Source organism: Lepisosteus oculatus, chromosome 3 (assembly GCF_040954835.1).
Source record: "Lepisosteus oculatus isolate fLepOcu1 chromosome 3, fLepOcu1.hap2, whole genome shotgun sequence".
NCBI classification, from domain to species: domain Eukaryota; kingdom Metazoa; phylum Chordata; class Actinopteri; order Semionotiformes; family Lepisosteidae; genus Lepisosteus; species Lepisosteus oculatus.
The window spans coordinates 18,235,926-18,255,436 of NC_090698.1; the positions used below are offsets into that span (position 1 = coordinate 18,235,926).

A 19,511-nucleotide genomic window follows, 5' to 3' on the forward strand; every position below is an offset into this window, starting at 1 on the left:
CCAATAAATTTTTAAATATGAACATTTTATTGTCAGAAAATAAGAAAAAATATTATTCATTTGCTATTGATAATTGAAAATATTTTCTAGTTATAAAAATACAATATTTTTCAATTGGCAAAATATAATTAATTCTTAAAAGAATCACTTGAAAATCTAGGTAATTTTTTTTAAGATGAACATCCAAGAAAAAATACACACACAGCTTTATTGTCAAAATATATATTGCATTTAATATTTCACGACAAAACAAACAAAATATAATTTCCTCTGTACACAAAATCCTTCACATCACTGGAATGATGAATGTTATGAACTGGACTATGAGAATGTTTTTCCATAAAGAAACATCAGACATGCTAAAACTGTGAATTGTTAATGGTCAGCCTAAGGTTCACTGTAGGAAATTAACATGTCTTTTATTAATTTTTCTTGGAACACCTTTTAGTGCTGTTCCTCAGCTGCACTGAAATCAGTGAACTGCTTTCCTTGCACCTTGAGAATTTTTCAGTCAGCAAAGAAATATAGAAATACTGATAAAGAATAGAAAACGCAACACAAAAAGTATTTAAAGAATAAAACTTTTATTGATAGAATTTTTAAAAATAATGTTTCATTGATATTGGTAATTGAAAATATTTTCTAGATATGAAAATACATCAAGTTCATGTAGAATATGTTTCTATTGGCAAAATATAATACATTCTGAAAGGAATCATTTGAAACTTGAAGTAAAATGCTCTAAGATGAACATTTAAGAAAAAAATACGTCAAATGCATACTGCTGCAGTATTACAATCCTATTTCAATACTATCAAATTGCAGAACTTGAGAATAAAAATCCAGTGTCCAACTCAAGGGCCGTGCAGTCCACAGCTCTCACTGCCGCCGGTCTTTGGCAGAATGCTCTTTCTCCTGGTGATTGTGTGTGTCTGCAGTGCTGCTGTCCAGCTCTGAGCTCTCGGCCAACTGGGTCTTCACAGCAGGGCTGCTGTCAATGGGCAGGATTCTCTCACCCTCCCCGGGCAGCGCCACCCTCGGAGCCTGTATCTGGAGCCGGCCGTCACGCAGGGAGCAGGTCACCGCATCGGCATTCACTCCTTCAGGCAGCACAAAGTCCTGTCTGAACTGCTGGCATCTGTAAGAGTAGGAGCCTTTTCCATCCTCCTGCTTCTTCTCCTGCTTCCCGCTCACCTGCAGCTTCCTCCCCACCTGCTTGACACAGAGCTCTTCTGGGGAAAAGTCTTTTGTGTCCAGAGTTAGAGCAAAGCGCTCTCCCTCGTTCTCCACCTCGTAGGAGACTGGCTGGACCCCCGTCAAGGTTGGGCCTTGGGCAGCTCGCTCTGTCTCTTTAAAGATCCCTTGATAAAGCTGATCCATCAAGTCCAGACCGCTCCTCATCTCCTGCATTTGTCTGAGCATGTCCTGCTGCAGCTGATGGAAGAGGGGTCTGGTCTGTGGCCAGAGACTGCGTACTGGCCAGTGGAAATCCACCAGTGGGCTGAGAGCAGGCTGGAATACATGAGAGCACAGCATCTTCAGTGAATGTGCAGACAGTCTTGCTTCTTCTTGCTGTGAGCTTGCAGTGTTTGCAGCGTGTAGTGATCAGCCTCTTTCTCCCTCAGCTGTCAGGACTCGCTGCTTTTATATCCTCCCGCTAAGAGTTCCAGACACTTCATGAACATTCCTGTCACTGCTGGTGCCCTCTAGTGTGAAAGAGAAAGAAGGGAGGTGATTGCGTCATTTGACTCCCAGTCTAAAACAGGAAGTGCAGGAAAGTGCTGTCAGAATGCCGAATGCTTTACGGACTACTTGTATTTAAAATGAATAGGTCAACATTGCAGAGGTCTGAGCATATAGAACATCAATAGCAACACTGTAAGGCAACAGTTATGCTGCGTGATGATAGTGGTGTGTGTGGAGACAGTCGGAGTTTGCATTTGCTTTTAACGGTATTATTGAGCTGCTGTTTCTGGCATGTAGACAAGTCACTTTCTAGTTCTGGAATTTGAAAACGTGTAGTTTTGTAATACTAATTTTTGAACATTCTGCTCTTTAATATTTCATTGAGTCTTTGCATTACATAGCTGCTCAAACGCAAAAGACATTTGAAAATCCCAGGAATACAGATGCCTTAAACATGACTGTGAAATTCAATTGTCCCTTCTTCACTCTCCTGAATGGAGAAAAACAGGTAGTAAGTGAATAGAGCAGCAGCTGATTTGCTGTTATCTTTCCTCTCTCAGAACTTGCAGTGCACTGAAATCCTTCGAAGCAGTACGTGATTTCTCCACATTTCTGCCAATGTATCATTAAAGCAGCAAGTGTGAGCAGTAATATTACCCCCACAGCAATGTGGAAACGTGATTGTTGTGACTGCAACTAAACCCTAAAAAAAGTACCTGTATATGACGACGTGATACACCTCTCAAACCAAATTTTAGGATTCAGAACACGAGACACCAGCACTTTATAATTCAAATGAAATGTGATGTACAGATCAGCATGCATAATATTGTACTTTTAGTCAGTCAGGCCAGGTGTATAAAATTGTTAACTGCAATGTTTCGAATGTATGGATTGAGAGCCTTTGCTACCCTTTTTACAACAGAACGATTTCTCTTTACTCAGTTTGAATATGTATGGCCTCAGGGTGCAGAATTGAATTGACTTCTCAATACATTGACATTAATAGAAAGTATTCCTAAATGTTTTGTAAAGGAACTGATTTCCTTAGCAAACACTGTAAATTATCCTCATTTACAAGCAGGATTTTGCATCTGTGAGCTATCATGAATGGGATCAGAACCTTTTCGTTTAGTCAATGTTGTGTTAGTTTGTCAACTTACTTAATATACTTGTATGATAATTAAAGCAAAAGCATAAGTGAAATTTATTCTCATTTCATTCTTCTTTTCCAGGTTACATTTCAGGGGAAATATTTCAGAATAGAGCTTGTAACTCAAACACAAAGCACCCTACATTTTTGAGGAAGGATGCCATCAGTGAATAAATGTCAGAGAAGGATATCAATTATTTAAAAATGTTCAGCATTACCTGACATTTTTTCTTACATCTGGGTATCTTCTTTTCATTTGCTTAATGTGTTATGTCCTTATACTATTCCACAACATAACGACTACTAACACAGCTAACACAGCTTTATTGTCAAAATGTGTATTGCTTTTAATATTTCGCGACAAAACCAACAAAAAATAATTTCCTCTGTACACAAAATCCTTCACATCACTGGAATGATGAATGTTACGACCTGGACTATGAGAATGTTTTTCCATTAAGAAACCTCCGTCATGCTGAAACTGTGAATTGTTTTTGGTCATCTTAAGGTTCACTGTGGGAAATTAACATGAATGTCTTTTACAATTTGTTCTTGGGACACCTTTTAGTGCTGTTCCTCAGCTGCACTGAAATCAGTGAACTGCTTTCCTTGCACCTTGTGAATTTTTCAGTCAGCAAAGAAATGTAGAAATACTGATAAAGAATAGAAAACGCAACACAAAAAGTATTTAAAGAATAAAACTTTTATTGATAGAATTTTTAAAAATAATGTTTCATTGATATTGGTAATTGAAAATATTTTCTAGATATGAAAATACATCAAGTTCATGTAGAATATGTTTCTATTGGCAAAATATAATACATTGTGAAAGGAATCATTTGAAACTTGAAGTAAAATGCTCTAAGATGAACATTTAAGAAAAAAATACGTCAAATGCATACTGCTGCAGTATTACAATCCCATTTCAATACTATCAAATTGCAGAACTTGAGAATAAAAATCCAGTGTCCAACTCAAGGGCCGTGCAGTCCACAGCTCTCACTGCCGCCGGTCTTTGGCAGAATGCTCTTTCTCCTGGTGATTGTGTGTGTCTGCAGTGCTGCTGTCCAGCTCTGAGCTCTCGGCCAACTGGGTCTTCACAGCAGGGCTGCTGTCAATGGGCAGGATTCTCTCACCCTCCCCGGGCAGCGCCACCCTCGGAGCCTGTATCTGGAGCCGGCCGTCACGCAGGGAGCAGGTCACCGCATCGGCATTCACTCCTTCAGGCAGCACAAAGTCCTGTCTGAACTGCTGGCATCTGTAAGAGTAGGAGCCTTTTCCATCCTCCTGCTTCTTCTCCTGCTTCCCGCTCACCTGCAGCTTCCTCCCCACCTGCTTGACACAGAGCTCTTCTGGGGAAAAGTCTTTTGTGTCCAGAGTTAGAGCAAAGCGCTCTCCCTCGTTCTCCACCTCGTAGGAGACTGGCTGGACCCCCGTCAAGGTTGGGCCTTGGGCAGCTCGCTCTGTCTCTTTAAAGATCCCTTGATAAAGCTGATCCATCAAGTCCAGACCGCTCCTCATCTCCTGCATTTGTCTGAGCATGTCCTGCTGCAGCTGATGGAAGAGGGGTCTGGTCTGTGGCCAGAGACTGCGTACTGGCCAGTGGAAATCCACCAGTGGGCTGAGAGCAGGCTGGAATACATGAGAGCACAGCATCTTCAGTGAATGTGCAGACAGTCTTGCTTCTTCTTGCTGTGAGCTTGCAGTGTTTGCAGCGTGTAGTGATCAGCTGTCAGGACTCGCTGCTTTTATCTCCTCCCGCTAAGAGTTCCAGACACTTCATGAACATTCCTGTCACTGCTGGTGCCCTCTAGTGTGAAAGAGAAAGAAGGGAGGTGATTGCGTCATTTGACTCCCAGTCTAAAACAGGAAGTGCAGGAAAGTGCTGTCAGAATGCCGAATGCTTTACGGACTACTTGTATTTAAAATGAATAGGTCAACATTGCAGAGGTCTGAGCATATAGAACATCAATAGCAACACTGTAAGGCAACAGTTATGCTGCGTGATGATAGTGGTGTGTGTGGAGACAGTCGGAGTTTGCATTTGCTTTTAACGGTATTATTGAGCTGCTGTTTCTGGCATGTAGACAAGTCACTTTCTAGTTCTGGAATTTGAAAACGTGTAGTTTTGTAATACTAATTTTTGAACATTCTGCTCTTTAATATTTCATTGAGTCTTTGCATTACATACTGTAGCTTCTCAAACGCAAAAGACATTTGAAAATCCCAGGAATACAGATGCCTTAAACATGACTGTGAAATTCAATTGTCCCTTCGTCACTCTCCTGAATGGAGAAAAACAGGTAGTAAGTGAATAGAGCAACAGCTGATTTGCTGTTATCTTTCCTCTCTCAGAACTTGCAGTGCACTGAAATCCTTCGAAGCAGTACGTGATTTCTCCACATTTCTGCCAATGTATCATTACCCAGCAAGTGTGAGCAGTAATATTACCCCCACAGAAATGTGGAAATGTGATTGTTGTGACTGCAACTAAACCCTAAAAAAAGTACTTGTATATGACGATGTGATACACCTCTCAAACCAAATTTTAGGATTCAGAACACGAGACACCAGCACTTTATAATTCAAATGAAATGTGATGTACAGATCAGCATGCATAATATTGTACTTTTAGTCGGTCAGGCCAGGTGTGTAAAATTGTTAACTGCAATGTTTCGAATGTACAGTATGGATTGAGAGCCTTTGCTACCCTTTTTACAACAGAACGATTTCTCTTTACTCAGTTTGAATGCGTATGGCCTAAGGGTGCAGAATTGAATTGACTTCTCAATACATTGACATTAATAGAAAGTATTCCTAAATGTTTTATAAAGGAACTGATTTCCTTAGCAAACACTGTAAATTATCCTCATTTACAAGCAGGACTTTGCATCTGTGAGTTATCATGAATGGGATCAGAACCTTTTCGTTTAGTCAATGTTGTGTTAGTTTGTCGACTTACTTAATATACTTGTATGATAATTAAAGCAAAAGCATAAGTGAAATTTATTCTCATTTCATTCTTCTTTTCCAGGTTACATTTCAGGGGAAATATTTCAGAATAGAGCTTGTAACTCAAACACAAAGCACCCTAATTTTTTGAGGAAGGATGCCATCAGTGAATAAATGTCAGAGAAGGATATCAATTATTTAAAAATGTTCAGCATTACCTGACATTTTTTCTTACATCTGGGTATCTTCTTTTCATTTGCTTAATGTGTTATGTCCTTATACTATTCCACAACATAACGACTACTAACACAGCTAACACAGCTTTATTATCAAAATTTGTATTGCTTTTAATATTTCGCGACAAAACAAACAAAAAACAATTTCCTCTGTACACAAAATCCTTCACATCACTGGAATGATGAATGTTACGACCTGGACTATGAGAATGTTTTTCCATTAAGAAACATCCGTCATGCTGAAACTGTGAATTGTTTTTGGTCATCTTAAGGTTCACTGTGGAAAATTAACATGAATGTCTTTTACAATTTTTTCTTGGGACACCTTTTAGTGCTGTTCCTCAGCTGCACTGAAACCAGTGAACTGCTTTCCTTGCACCTTGTGAATTTTTCAGTCAGCAAAGAAATGTAGAAATACTGATAAAGAATAGAAAACGCAACACAAAAAGTATTTAAAGAATAAAACTTTTATTGATAGAATTTTTAAAAAATAATGTTTCATTGATATTGGTAATTGAAAATATTTTCTAGATATGAAAATACATCAAGTTCATGTAGAATATGTTTCTATTGGCAAAATATAATACATTGTGAAAGGAATCATTTGAAACTTGAAGTAAAATGCTCTAAGATGAACATTTAAGAAAAAAATACGTCAAATGCATACTGCTGCAGTATTACAATCCCATTTCAATACTATCAAATTGCAGAACTTGAGAATAAAAATCCAGTGTCCAACTCAAGGGCCGTGCAGTCCACAGCTCTCACTGCCGCCGGTCTTTGGCAGAATGCTCTTTCTCCTGGTGATTGTGTGTGTCTGCAGTGCTGCTGTCCAGCTCTGAGCTCTCGGCCAACTGGGTCTTCACAGCAGGGCTGCTGTCAATGGGCAGGATTCTCTCACCCTCCCCGGGCAGCGCCACCCTCGGAGCCTGTATCTGGAGCCGGCCGTCACGCAGGGAGCAGGTCACCGCATCGGCATTCACTCCTTCAGGCAGCACAAAGTCCTGTCTGAACTGCTGGCATCTGTAAGAGTAGGAGCCTTTTCCATCCTCCTGCTTCTTCTCCTGCTTCCCGCTCACCTGCAGCTTCCTCCCCACCTGCTTGACACAGAGCTCTTCTGGGGAAAAGTCTTTTGTGTCCAGAGTTAGAGCAAAGCGCTCTCCCTCGTTCTCCACCTCGTAGGAGACTGGCTGGACCCCCGTCAAGGTTGGGCCTTGGGCAGCTCGCTCTGTCTCTTTAAAGATCCCTTGATAAAGCTGATCCATCAAGTCCAGACCGCTCCTCATCTCCTGCATTTGTCTGAGCATGTCCTGCTCCAGCTGATGGAAGAGGGGTCTGGTCTGTGGCCAGAGACTGCGTACTGGCCAGTGGAAATCCACCAGTGGGCTGAGAGCAGGCTGGAATACATGAGAGCACAGCATCTTCAGTGAATGTGCAGACAGTCTTGCTTCTTCTTGCTGTGAGCTTGCAGTGTTTGCAGCGTGTAGTGATCAGCCTCTTTCTCCCTCAGCTGTCAGGACTCGCTGCTTTTATATCCTCCCGCTAAGAGTTCCAGACACTTCATGAACATTCCTGTCACTGCTGGTGCCCTCTAGTGTGAAAGCGAAAGAAGGGAGGTGATTGCGTCATTTGACTCCCAGTCTAAAACAGGAAGTGCAGGAAAGTGCTGTCAGAATGCCGAATGCTTTACGGACTACTTGTATTTAAAATGAATAGGTCAACATTGCAGAGGTCTGAGCACATAGAACATCAATAGCAACACTGTAAGGCAACAGTTATGCTGCGTGATGATAGTGGTGTGTGTGGAGACAGTCGGAGTTTGCATTTGCTTTTAACGGTATTATTGAGCTGCTGTTTCTGGCATGTAGACAAGTCACTTTCTAGTTCTGGAATTTGAAAACGTGTAGTTTTGTAATACTAATTTTTGAACATTCTGCTCTTTAATATTTCATTGAGTCTTTGCATTACATACTGTAGCTTCTCAAACGCAAAAGACATTTGAAAATCCCAGGAATACAGATGCCTTAAACATGACTGTGAAATTCAATTGTCCCTTCGTCACTCTCCTGAATGGAGAAAAACAGGTAGTAAGTGAATAGAGCAACAGCTGATTTGCTGTTATCTTTCCTCTCTCAGAACTTGCAGTGCACTGAAATCCTTCGAAGCAGTACGTGATTTCTCCACATTTCTGCCAATGTATCATTACCCAGCAAGTGTGAGCAGTAATATTACCCCCACAGAAATGTGGAAATGTGATTGTTGTGACTGCAACTAAACCCTAAAAAAAGTACCTGTATATGACGATGTGATACACCTCTCAAACCAAATTTTAGGATTCAGAACACGAGACACCAGCACTTTATAATTCAAATGAAATGTGATGTACAGATCAGCATGCATAATATTGTACTTTTAGTCGGTCAGGCCAGGTGTGTAAAATTGTTAACTGCAATGTTTCGAATGTACAGTATGGATTGAGAGCCTTTGCTACCCTTTTTACAACAGAACGATTTCTCTTTATTCAGTTTGAATACGTATGGCCTAAGGGTGCAGAATTGAATTGACTTCTCAATACATTGACATTAATAGAAAGTATTCCTAAATGTTTTATAAAGGAACTGATTTCCTTAGCAAACACTGTAAATTATCCTCATTTACAAGCAGGACTTTGCATCTGTGAGTTATCATGAATGGGATCAGAACCTTTTCGTTTAGTCAATGTTGTGTTAGTTTGTCGACTTACTTAATATACTTGTATGATAATTAAAGCAAAAGCATAAGTGAAATTTATTCTCATTTCATTCTTCTTTTCCAGGTTACATTTCAGGGGAAATATTTCAGAATAGAGCTTGTAACTCAAACACAAAGCACCCTAATTTTTTGAGGAAGGATGCCATCAGTGAATAAATGTCAGAGAAGGATATCAATTATTTAAAAATGTTCAGCATTACCTGACATTTTTTCTTACATCTGGGTATCTTCTTTTCATTTGCTTAATGTGTTATGTCCTTATACTATTCCACAACATAACGACTACTAACACAGCTAACACAGCTTTATTATCAAAATTTGTATTGCTTTTAATATTTCGCGACAAAACAAACAAAAAACAATTTCCTCTGTACACAAAATCCTTCACATCACTGGAATGATGAATGTTACGACCTGGACTATGAGAATGTTTTTCCATTAAGAAACCTCCGTCATGCTGAAACTGTGAATTGTTTTTGGTCATCTTAAGGTTCACTGTGGGAAATAAACATGAATGTCTTTTACAATTTTTTCTTGGGACACCTTTTAGTGCTGTTCCTCAGCTGCACTGAAATCAGTGAACTGCTTTCCTTGCACCTTGTGAATTTTTCAGTCAGCAAAGAAATGTAGAAATACTGATAAAGAATAGAAAACGCAACACAAAAAGTATTTAAAGAATAAAACTTTTATTGATAGAATTTTTAAAAATAATTTTCATTGATATTGGTAATTGAAAATATTTTCTACATATGAAAATACATCAAGTTCATGTAGATATTTTTCTTTTGGCAAAATATAATACATTCTGAAAGGAATCATTTGAAACTTGAAGTAAAATGCTTTAAGATGAACATTTAAGAAAAAAATACGTCAAATGCATACTGCTGCAGTATTACAATCCCATTTCAATACTATCAAATTTCAGAACTTGAGAATAAAAATCCAGTGTCCAACTCAAGGGCCGTGCAGTCCACAGCTCTCACTGCCGCCGGTCTTTGGCAGAATCCTCTTTCTCCTGGTGATTGTGTGTGTCTGCAGTGCTGCTGTCCAGCTCTGAGCTCTTGGCCAACTGGGTCTTCACAGCAGGGCTGCTGTCAATGGGCAGGATTCTCTCACCCTCCCCGGGCAGCGCCACCCTCGGAGCCTGTATCTGGAGCTGGCCGTCACGCAGGGAGCAGGTCACCGCATCGGCATTCACTCCTTCAGGCAGCACAAAGTCCTGTCTGAACTGCTGGCATCTGTAAGAGTAGGAGCCTTTTCCATCCTCCTGCTTCTTCTCCTGCTTCCCGCTCACCTGCAGCTTCCTCCCCACCTGCTTAACACAGAGCTCTTCTGGGGAAAAGTCTTTTGTGTCCAGAGTTAGAGCAAAGCGCTCTCCCTCGTTCTCCACCTCGTAGGAGACTGGCTGGACCCCCGTCAAGGTTGGGCCTTGGGCAGCTCGCTCTGTCTCTTTAAAGATCCCTTGATAAAGCTGATCCATCAAGTCCAGACCGCTCCTCATCTCCTGCATTTGTCTGAGCATGTCCTGCTCCAGCTGATGGAAGAGGGGTCTGGTCTGTGGCCAGAGACTGCGTACTGGCCAGTGGAAATCCACCAGTGGGCTGAGAGCAGGCTGGAATACATGAGAGCACAGCATCTTCAGTGAATGTGCAGACAGTCTTGCTTCTTCTTGCTGTGAGCTTGCAGTGTTTGCAGCGTCTAGTGATCAGCTGTCAGGACTCGCTGCTTTTATCTCCTCCCGCTAAGAGTTCCAGACACTTCATGAACATTCTTGTCACTGCTGGTGCCCTCTAGTGTGTAAGAGAAAGAAGGGAGGTGATTGCGTCATTTGACTCCCAGTCTAAAACAGGAAGTGCAGGAAAGTGCTGTCAGAATGCCGAATGCTTGACGGACTATTTGTATTTAAAATGAATAGGTCAACATTGCAGAGGTCTGAGCACGTAGAACATCAATAGCAACACTGTAAGGCAACAGTTATGCTGCGTGATGATAGTGGTGTGCGTGGAGACAGTCGGAGGCTGCATTTGCTTTTAACGGTATTATTGAGCTGCTGTTTCCGGCATATAGACAAGTCACTTTCTAGTTCTGGAATTTGAAAACGTGTAGTTTTGTAATACTAATTTTTGAACATTCTGCTCTTTAATATTTCATTGAGTCTTTGCATTACATACTGTAGCTTCTCAAACGCAAAAGACATTTGAAAATCCCAGGAATACAGATGCCTTAAACATGACTGTGAAATTCAATTGTCCCTTCGTCACTCTCCTGAATGGAGAAAAACAGGTAGTAAGTGAATAGAGCAACAGCTGATTTGCTGTTATCTTTCCTTTCTCAGAACTTGCAGTGCACTGAAATCCTTCGAAGCAGTGCGTGATTTCTCCACATTTCTGCCAATGTATCATTACCCAGCAAGTGTGAGCAGTAATATTACCCCCACAGAAATGTGGAAATGTGATTGTTGTGACTGCAACTAAACCCTAAAAAAAGTACCTGTATATGACGATGTGATACACCTCTCAAACCAAATTTTAGGATTCAGAACACGAGACACCAGCACTTTATAATTCAAATGAAATGTGATGTACAGATCAGCATGCATAATATTGTACTTTTAGTCGGTCAGGCCAGGTGTGTAAAATTGTTAACTGCATGTTTCGAATGTACAGTATGGATTGAGAGCCTTTGCTACCCTTTTTACAACAGAACGATTTCTCTTTATTCAGTTTGAATACGTATGGCCTAAGGGTGCAGAATTGAATTGACTTCTCAATACATTGACATTAATAGAAAGTATTCCTAAATGTTTTATAAAGGAACTGATTTCCTTAGCAAACACTGTAAATTATCCTCATTTACAAGCAGGACTTTGCATCTGTGAGTTATCATGAATGGGATCAGAACCTTTTCGTTTAGTCAATGTTGTGTTAGTTTGTCGACTTACTTAATATACTTGTATCATAATTAAAGCAAAAGCATAAGTGAAATTTATTCTCATTTCATTCTTCTTTTCCAGGTTACATTTCAGGGGAAATATTTCAGAATAGAGCTTGTAACTCAAACACAAAGCACCCTAATTTTTTGAGGAAGGATGCCATCAGTGAATAAATGTCAGAGAAGGATATAAATTATTTAAAAATGTTCAGCATTACCACAACTCAGCCTTACCTGACATTTTTTCATACATCTGGGTATCTTCTTTTCATTTGCTTAATGTGTTATGTCCTTATACTATTCCACAACATAACGACTACTAACACAGCTAACACAGCTTTATTGTCAAAATTTGTATTGCTTTTAATATTTCGCGACAAAACAAACAAAAAACAATTTCCTCTGTACACAAAATCCTTCACATCACTGGAATGATGAATGTTACGACCTGGACTATGAGAATGTTTTTCCATTAAGAAACATCCGTCATGCTGAAATTGTGAATTGTTTTTGGTCATCTTAAGGTTCACTGTGGAAAATTAACATGAATGTCTTTTACAATTTTTTCTTGGGACACCTTTTAGTGCTGTTCCTCAGCTGCACTGAAATCAGTGAACTGCTTTCCTTGCACCTTGTGAATTTTTCAGTCAGCAAAGAAATGTAGAAATACTGATAAAGAATAGAAAACGCAACACAAAAAGTATTTAAAGAATAAAACTTTTATTGATAGAATTTTTAAAAATAATTTTCATTGATATTGGTAATTGAAAATATTTTCTAGATATGAAAATACATCAAGTTCATGTAGATATTTTTCTTTTGGCAAAATATAACACATTCTGAAAGGAATCATTTGAAACTTGAAGTAAAATGCTTTAAGATGAACATTTAAGAAAAAAATATGTCAAATGCATACTGCTGCAGTATTACAATCCCATTTCAATACTATCAAATTGCAGAACTTGAGAATAAAAATCCAGTGTCCAACTCAAGGGCCGTGCAGTCCACAGCTCTCACTGCCGCCGGTCTTTGGCAGAATCCTCTTTCTCCTGGTGATTGTGTGTGTCTGCAGTGCTGCTGTCCAGCTCTGAGCTCTCGGCCAACTGGGTCTTCACAGCAGGGCTGCTGTCAATGGGCAGGATTCTCTCACCCTCCCCGGGCAGCGCCACCCTCGGAGCCTGTATCTGGAGCCGGCCGTCACGCAGGGAGCAGGTCACCGCATCGGCATTCACTCCTTCAGGCAGCACAAAGTCCTGTCTGAACTGCTGGCATCTGTAAGAGTAGGAGCCTTTTCCATCCTCCTGCTTCTTCTCCTGCTTCCCGCTCACCTGCAGCTTCCTCCCCACCTGCTTGACACAGAGCTCTTCTGGGGAAAAGTCTTTTGTGTCCAGAGTTAGAGCAAAGCGCTCTCCCTCGTTCTCCACCTCGTAGGAGACTGGCTGGACCCCCGTCAAGGTTGGGCCTTGGGCAGCTCGCTCTGTCTCTTTAAAGATCCCTTGATAAAGCTGATCCATCAAGTCCAGACCGCTCCTCATCTCCTGCATTTGTCTGAGCATGTCCTGCTCCAGCTGATGGAAGAGGGGTCTGGTCTGTGGCCAGAGACTGCGTACTGGCCAGTGGAAATCCACCAGTGGGCTGAGAGCAGGCTGGAATACATGAGAGCACAGCATCTTCAGTGAATGTGCAGACAGTCTTGCTTCTTCTTGCTGTGAGCTTGCAGTGTTTGCAGCGTCTAGTGATCAGCTGTCAGGACTCGCTGCTTTTATCTCCTCCCGCTAAGAGTTCCAGACACTTCATGAACATTCTTGTCACTGCTGGTGCCCTCTAGTGTGTAAGAGAAAGAAGGGAGGTGATTGCGTCATTTGACTCCCAGTCTAAAACAGGAAGTGCAGGAAAGTGCTGTCAGAATGCCGAATGCTTGACGGACTATTTGTATTTAAAATGAATAGGTCAACATTGCAGAGGTCTGAGCACATAGAACATCAATAGCAACACTGTAAGGCAACAGTTATGCTGCGTGATGATAGTGGTGTGTGTGGAGACAGTCGGAGGCTGCATTTGCTTTTAACGGTATTATTGAGCTGCTGTTTCTGGCATGTAGACAAGTCACTTTCTAGTTTTGGAATTTGAAAACGTGTAGTTTTGTAATACTAATTTTTGAACATTCTGCTCTTTAATATTTCATTGAGTCTTTGCATTACATACTGTAGCTGCTCAAACCCAAAAGACATTTGAAAATCCCAGGAATACAGATGCCTTAAACATGACTGTGAAATTCAATTGTCCCTTCGTCACTCTCCTGAATGGAGAAAAACAGGTAGTAAGTGAATAGAGCAGCAGCTGATTTGCTGTTATCTTTCCTCTCTCAGAACTTGCAGTGCACTGAAATCCTTCGAAGCAGTGCGTGATTTCTCCACATTTCTGCCAATGTATCATTACCCAGCAAGTGTGAGCAGTAATATTACCCCCACAGCAATGTGGAAATGTGATTGTTGTGACTGCAACTAAACCCTAAAAAAAGTACCTGTATATGATGATGTGATACACCTCTCAAACCAAATTTTAGGATTCAGAACACGAGACACCAGCACTTTATAATTCAAATGAAATGTGATGTACAGATCAGCATGCATAATATTGTACTTTTAGTCGGTCAGGCCAGGTGTGTAAAATTGTTAACTGCAATGTTTCGAATGTACAGTATGGATTGAGAGCCTTTGCTACCCTTTTTACAACAGAACGATTTCTCTTTATTCAGTTTGAATACATATGGCCTAAGGGTGCAGAATTGAATTGACTTCTCAATACATTTACATTAATAGAAAGTATTCCTAAATGTTTTATAAAGGAACTGATTTCCTTAGCAAACACTGTAAATTATCCTCATTTACAAGCAGGACTTTGCATCTGTGAGTTATCATGAATGGGATCAGAACCTTTTCGTTTAGTCAATGTTGTGTTAGTTTGTCGACTTACTTAATATACTTGTATGATAATTAAAGCAAAAGCATAAGTGAAATTCATTCTCATTTCATTCTTCTTATCCAGGTTACATTTCAGGGGAAATATTTCAGAATAGAGCTTGTAACTCAAACACAAAGCACCCTAATTTTTTGAGGAAGGATGCCATCAGTGAATAAATGTCAGAGAAGGATATACATTGCCCTCAGCTGTCAGGACTCTCTGCTTTCATATATTCCTGCTAGGAGTTCCAGACACTTCATGAACATTCTTGTCACTGCTGGTGCCCTCTAGTGTGAAAGAGAAAGAAGGGAGGTGTTTGCGTCATTTGACTCCCAGTCTAAAACAGGAAGTGCGGACAAATTGTGTCAGATTCCCTAATGCTTTACGGACTGCTTGTTTTAAAAGTGATCAGGTTTAATTAACCTCTCAATGCACCTCGAAAAATAATAAGTATTCCTAAATCTTTTATTAGAGAACTGGTTTATTTAATAAACACTGTAATATATCCTTATTTACAAGCTGAATTCCGAACATTTCAGCTGTCATGAATGGTACAGAGCGTTTTCCTTTAATGTTTTTTAAATTTACTCTCTAGACCTGTGTGACAATTTAATAGAGTGTAATCGAGCTTTATTCTCGTTTTTCTTTTATATTTTATATTGTAGTAGAAAGGCTTGAAAAAGGACTTGTCACTCAAGCGTAGAGCAGTTTATGTTTCTGAGGAAAGAGGCTACGAGTTCTAGACATTTCATGAACATTCCTGTCAGTGCTGGTGCCCTCTAGTGTGAAAGAGAAGGAAGGTGATTAGGTCACCTGTTCTGCAACTGTCTTGTTATTTTAGTGCTGTTGTTTTTGCCCGAGTCTGATATGATTATGTAAGTTTAATCGTTTTGTAAAGATTTAGCATGGTGATGTGTCAGGAAACAGCTTAGGCTAAAAAATATATATTTTAAAACCCCAGTTTTGATATTTAAAGTGCACTGTTATGTTAAGTCAAAATTACTCAATAGCCGGACTGAGTTCTAAATATTTTTTATATAACGTAATTGTTGTTTAAATTAGGTCTACACAAGTAGTGGCAATAATACACAGCAGCATATTTTTTTACAGAAGTTATTGAAATGCAATTATGTCCAATACAAAGTTGTTAATATAATTTTAAGAACTACAGTACCTTAAGGGTATTTAGCCAATATGATGAAAAAATAGCCACCGACTTAAAAATCAAATTTTAATAATATAAGCATTTTAATATAAATTATAACAATAGTGTTTAAATGAACAACACATATAATATTATTTTATCAATTACTCATTTAGATTAATGTGTTTTACTGTACGAATCAATATACATTTTTAAAATGTAGTATATCATTACATTAGGCTACGCTTTCAAAAAGTGAAACCCTTACATCTCTGTGAATTTCTTAAGCAATAAGAACTTAAATAGAGGGTTTTTAGTTTCATAAAAAATAATTTATCATCACCGCATTAGACTTTTAAAAGTGAAAAACACTGTGCGGCTCACTGAGGTAAGACCACACGGTTCTTCAGGGGTGTGTTTTTTTTTAAATAAAAACTTTTTAAAAATAGTCCGCACATACGCCTTTACATCTATTTTAAAATGTTCAAACACAGGAGTCTCCCCAGATCCTTTCCCTTTGTGTATATAATAACGTGTCAATATAATAATTAAGTCAATTACAAACGGTATTTTCGTATTATTTCTAATGGGATGGAAGTTTAACACACAGTAACGCCAGTTCTGGTGTGAGACAAAATACCCCACAGAACGCGTGACGCAAACCTATGTAGACGTGATGACGTAAACTCGTTCGTTGTGCTTCCCATCATTCTTTTCGCCTATCCTTGGCTTTAGCAGCTGGAGACCAGCAAGATGGTGCCGCCGGTACAAGTGTCACCGCTGATAAAGGTAGGTTTTGCGCAGGAATTGACTCAGATACAGAAATGTATGTTTTTTTTAATACTGTGAAAGTTACTATTACCAGATTATGTTTTGTACACCAATACTATGGATAAAACATTGCACCGTTATTCTTTAGGTTTTGGTGCAGTGCTAGGCCTCAAGCACACAGAGAGGATAGATACCAAGGTCAGCTCAGTCGTATAACATGAATCTTTGATATATTTTTAGGATTACATAGCGGCAATTATCGTTTATTTTGAGGTTTATGTTTATACAAGCCCAGTGTTTTTGTTCTGAAATAAACAGAAAAGCTCCTGTTTCTCGTGAGCTGCGGAAAGGTTAATATGCCTGTGTTTGACTGGTCGGTTTCAAGTCATTAATAATTCTTGTACGTTTTTAGTGTTTTCTTTTTTATTCTTGAATGGTTTATTCCCCTTATTCCTGCATTTTCAAAAGGTATTTCAAGAATCGTTTAAAACCAGTACTGTCGTGTTTTGGTAATACGTTTTTATTAAATGTTATTAATGAAATGGTCAAATCAGGTATTGCATAGCAAAATGTTTTAATTTTTCTGTTCTCACAAATTCAAAAATGTTTGGAAAGCAAGTGATACATTACCCCCCTATCATCATCAACCCTAATTTCCCCTAATGTGTGGAACATTGGTTAGAAGTGATCACAGGGCTAATGGATTTCAACTTTGTGTTTTGGTTGTGTTAAAGTTTGCTTTCTTGCACAGAAAAAAATAATTCCCATTTTAGGAAGTGTTTCTTGCATTTCATTCTCAACTATGCCAGTTTATCATCAATTGATTACCTGTTTAAACAGAAACCGTGGAGAAACCATTGTTGAAGAGCGATTGCATAGTTATTTTGCTTTATCTTGTTAGACCTACACATTTTTAAATCCAGGTTCTGAAAGTAATGAGACAGATAAATAGCTAAAGAAGCAAGTATTTTTATTATTTTATTTAGGATACAATAACAAAAAACAAACAATAAGACTGTTTCAAGTGTATCTCACATTCCATCAAGTTGCCTGTTGCTAGCCAAGCCCAAGAATGTTGAAATGATAACGAGTAGCATCTGTGGTTTCAAAATTGTATTTTTTATTATTCCCAAGGTGCGTTTCCCCTTTTTTCTATTTTTCCTTTGTTAAAGGCATTAACACCAGTAATACATAGATGATCTGGGTCCTTCACAAGGGTCCTCCAGGACCAGGGTTGGAAAGTGTTGCTTTACCTGACAGATAGATGTTGTTTCAAGAAATTGTGCAGATCTTATGTACAACTGAATATTAATCTCAAAAGTTCTAATATAATTGTACTTGAACAGAATGCATTGTTTGTATGTTATGAAATATCAATTTATTCTGATGACACTTTTGTCCAAAAACTAGGACCTTGATTCTTATCACCTGTCTCTTATGTGCAGGTTTTGATCATGATGAATGCTTTGGGGTTTACAAGAGCAGTCTGGCTAAAGTACTCGCAGCAACCAGTGTCCCCCATCTGGGATTTAAAAACAAACTTCTGGCCAAGAGTCGAGAGCCCTACCAGCTTCTCCACACTGCTGTTTTAGTTATAGTCTTCTAAATCTGTGTTGCATGTAAATGTAAAATAAACTTAAAAAAATTATATTTGTTTAGTAGGAAGCATAGAAGTTGTGGAGTTGATCAATAGTGCTTTAAAAAGCAGAATGAGTTTAAGATTAGAGTTTAAGTATTGAGCTCATGCATCAAAGATTTAATTTGTTTTCTTTGATTTTTCTTAATTTCAGACAACCAGATGGTCAGCCTTGCTTGTTGGGATAATCTATGGAAAGATGAGATATGGTAGGTTTCTAGAGGAACCTGGGTCAGGATAAAACTATGCAATTTAAGTGTATTACAAACTCAGAAACTCCTGGTTCTGGATTTAAGACATTTGGCTGAGCATTAGCAATTGTTACTGTTTGCCCCTTACTAGGTTATCAGCTCAAGAGGGTGTTGGCAGTGCTGTACACAAATGTTCTACTTGGATATTATTACTTCAAAATTTGCTTTAAAATAAAGTGTTAATTCATTAAGTAGATGCTAATAGGCTAATTGGTAGTGTTTGTAGACATTCACATTTTCACAAAGCTTTTTTGGATATATTAGATCTCGGTCTCAGCCCAAGTGTGTAGAATTTGAATAGGCCTTCTAAGAATTAATGGAATTGACTTCACTGGCTTTTTGTCATGTTTTAGACTACCTGAAGCCCATTGCAGAGGAAGAGAGGAGGATTGAGGCAGAGGAGAAAAAGGCTAGGGAAGAGGCTGAGCGCATTGCAAAACAGCTGGCAGAAGGTAACTTTCTTTTTTCTCTCTTCACACCAGAGCGCTACACCTTCTGGTCTCCTGGTTTATAAGTTTAACTTCTATCTCACTCACTGGTCTCTTACCACAGGGATTACCAAACCTGGTCCTGGTGACCCACCCACCTGCTGTTTTTTATTGTAGCTGAGCGCTTTACTTAAATGAATCCTTAATTAAACCCACAAGTTGTATGATTAGAAGCTTTGCAAGTTTTTTTTAATTCAAAGATTGAAGATTTTAAGAATTTCTCTTTTTTGTGTTAGTAAACAATGAAGTCAATTGGCCACCTGTGAAAATGTGTTAAGGAGTGTATCATCACTGCAAGAAACCTTACAGTTTGCTCAACCTTAAAGCTATAGCATTATGGTTTATCACACTGTGCCCTCATAACTTAAATGTTTTTCTTTTAACAGCCAATGAAGACACCATACTGAAATGAATCATAACTGGGAAATATTCCTTTTTTTGTGAATAAAGAAAATGGACCTGTGCATCTGGATTGTGTGGCTTATTTGGATTTCGTAAACGTTCTTTATTTGTAAAGTAAGATTTAAAAATAAACCATGTCAACCATG

The 19,511-nt window shown here is 39.1% G+C and overlaps 5 protein-coding genes and 1 long non-coding RNA gene across 6 annotated transcripts; 1 reads left to right on the forward strand and 5 right to left on the reverse strand.

Moving 5' to 3' along the window:
- Positions 1-584: 584 nt before the first annotated feature.
- On the reverse strand, positions 585-1,698 carry LOC138237703 (heat shock protein beta-11-like). The gene has a single exon (XM_069186962.1). It carries the CDS (start codon positions 1,534-1,536, stop codon positions 880-882), a length of 657 nt encoding a protein of 218 aa, XP_069043063.1. The 5' UTR covers positions 1,537-1,698; the 3' UTR covers positions 585-879.
- A 1,826-nt stretch (positions 1,699-3,524) lies between these two features.
- Positions 3,525-4,585, reverse strand: LOC138237704 (heat shock protein beta-11-like). The gene has a single exon (XM_069186963.1). It carries the CDS (start codon positions 4,493-4,495, stop codon positions 3,839-3,841), a length of 657 nt encoding a protein of 218 aa, XP_069043064.1. The 5' UTR covers positions 4,496-4,585; the 3' UTR covers positions 3,525-3,838.
- Positions 4,586-6,528: 1,943 nt separating this feature from the next.
- LOC138237705 (heat shock protein beta-11-like) lies at positions 6,529-7,602 on the reverse strand. The gene has a single exon (XM_069186964.1). The coding sequence runs from the start codon at positions 7,446-7,448 to the stop codon at positions 6,792-6,794; it is 657 nt and encodes a 218-aa protein (XP_069043065.1). The 5' UTR covers positions 7,449-7,602; the 3' UTR covers positions 6,529-6,791.
- A 1,843-nt stretch (positions 7,603-9,445) lies between these two features.
- On the reverse strand, positions 9,446-10,500 carry LOC138237706 (heat shock protein beta-11-like). The gene has a single exon (XM_069186965.1). The coding sequence runs from the start codon at positions 10,412-10,414 to the stop codon at positions 9,758-9,760; it is 657 nt and encodes a 218-aa protein (XP_069043066.1). The 5' UTR covers positions 10,415-10,500; the 3' UTR covers positions 9,446-9,757.
- A 1,910-nt stretch (positions 10,501-12,410) lies between these two features.
- On the reverse strand, positions 12,411-13,461 carry LOC138237707 (heat shock protein beta-11-like). The gene has a single exon (XM_069186966.1). The coding sequence runs from the start codon at positions 13,377-13,379 to the stop codon at positions 12,723-12,725; it is 657 nt and encodes a 218-aa protein (XP_069043067.1). The 5' UTR covers positions 13,380-13,461; the 3' UTR covers positions 12,411-12,722.
- Positions 13,462-16,498: 3,037 nt separating this feature from the next.
- On the forward strand, positions 16,499-19,511 carry LOC107076505 (uncharacterized). Its single transcript, XR_011189055.1, has 4 exons — positions 16,499-16,606; positions 18,379-18,433; positions 18,829-18,927; positions 19,350-19,511. It is a non-coding gene; the product is annotated as an uncharacterized lncRNA (long non-coding RNA).

What these genes read in the sequence shown, in the direction of transcription:
- LOC138237706 (XM_069186965.1), bottom strand. Translation starts at nt 10,414, where the DNA reads ATGCTGTGCTCTCATGTATTCCAGCCTGCTCTCAGCCCACTGGTGGAT.
- LOC138237703 (XM_069186962.1), bottom strand. Translation starts at nt 1,536, where the DNA reads ATGCTGTGCTCTCATGTATTCCAGCCTGCTCTCAGCCCACTGGTGGAT.
- LOC138237707 (XM_069186966.1), bottom strand. Translation starts at nt 13,379, where the DNA reads ATGCTGTGCTCTCATGTATTCCAGCCTGCTCTCAGCCCACTGGTGGAT.
- LOC138237704 (XM_069186963.1), bottom strand. Translation starts at nt 4,495, where the DNA reads ATGCTGTGCTCTCATGTATTCCAGCCTGCTCTCAGCCCACTGGTGGAT.
- LOC138237705 (XM_069186964.1), bottom strand. Translation starts at nt 7,448, where the DNA reads ATGCTGTGCTCTCATGTATTCCAGCCTGCTCTCAGCCCACTGGTGGAT.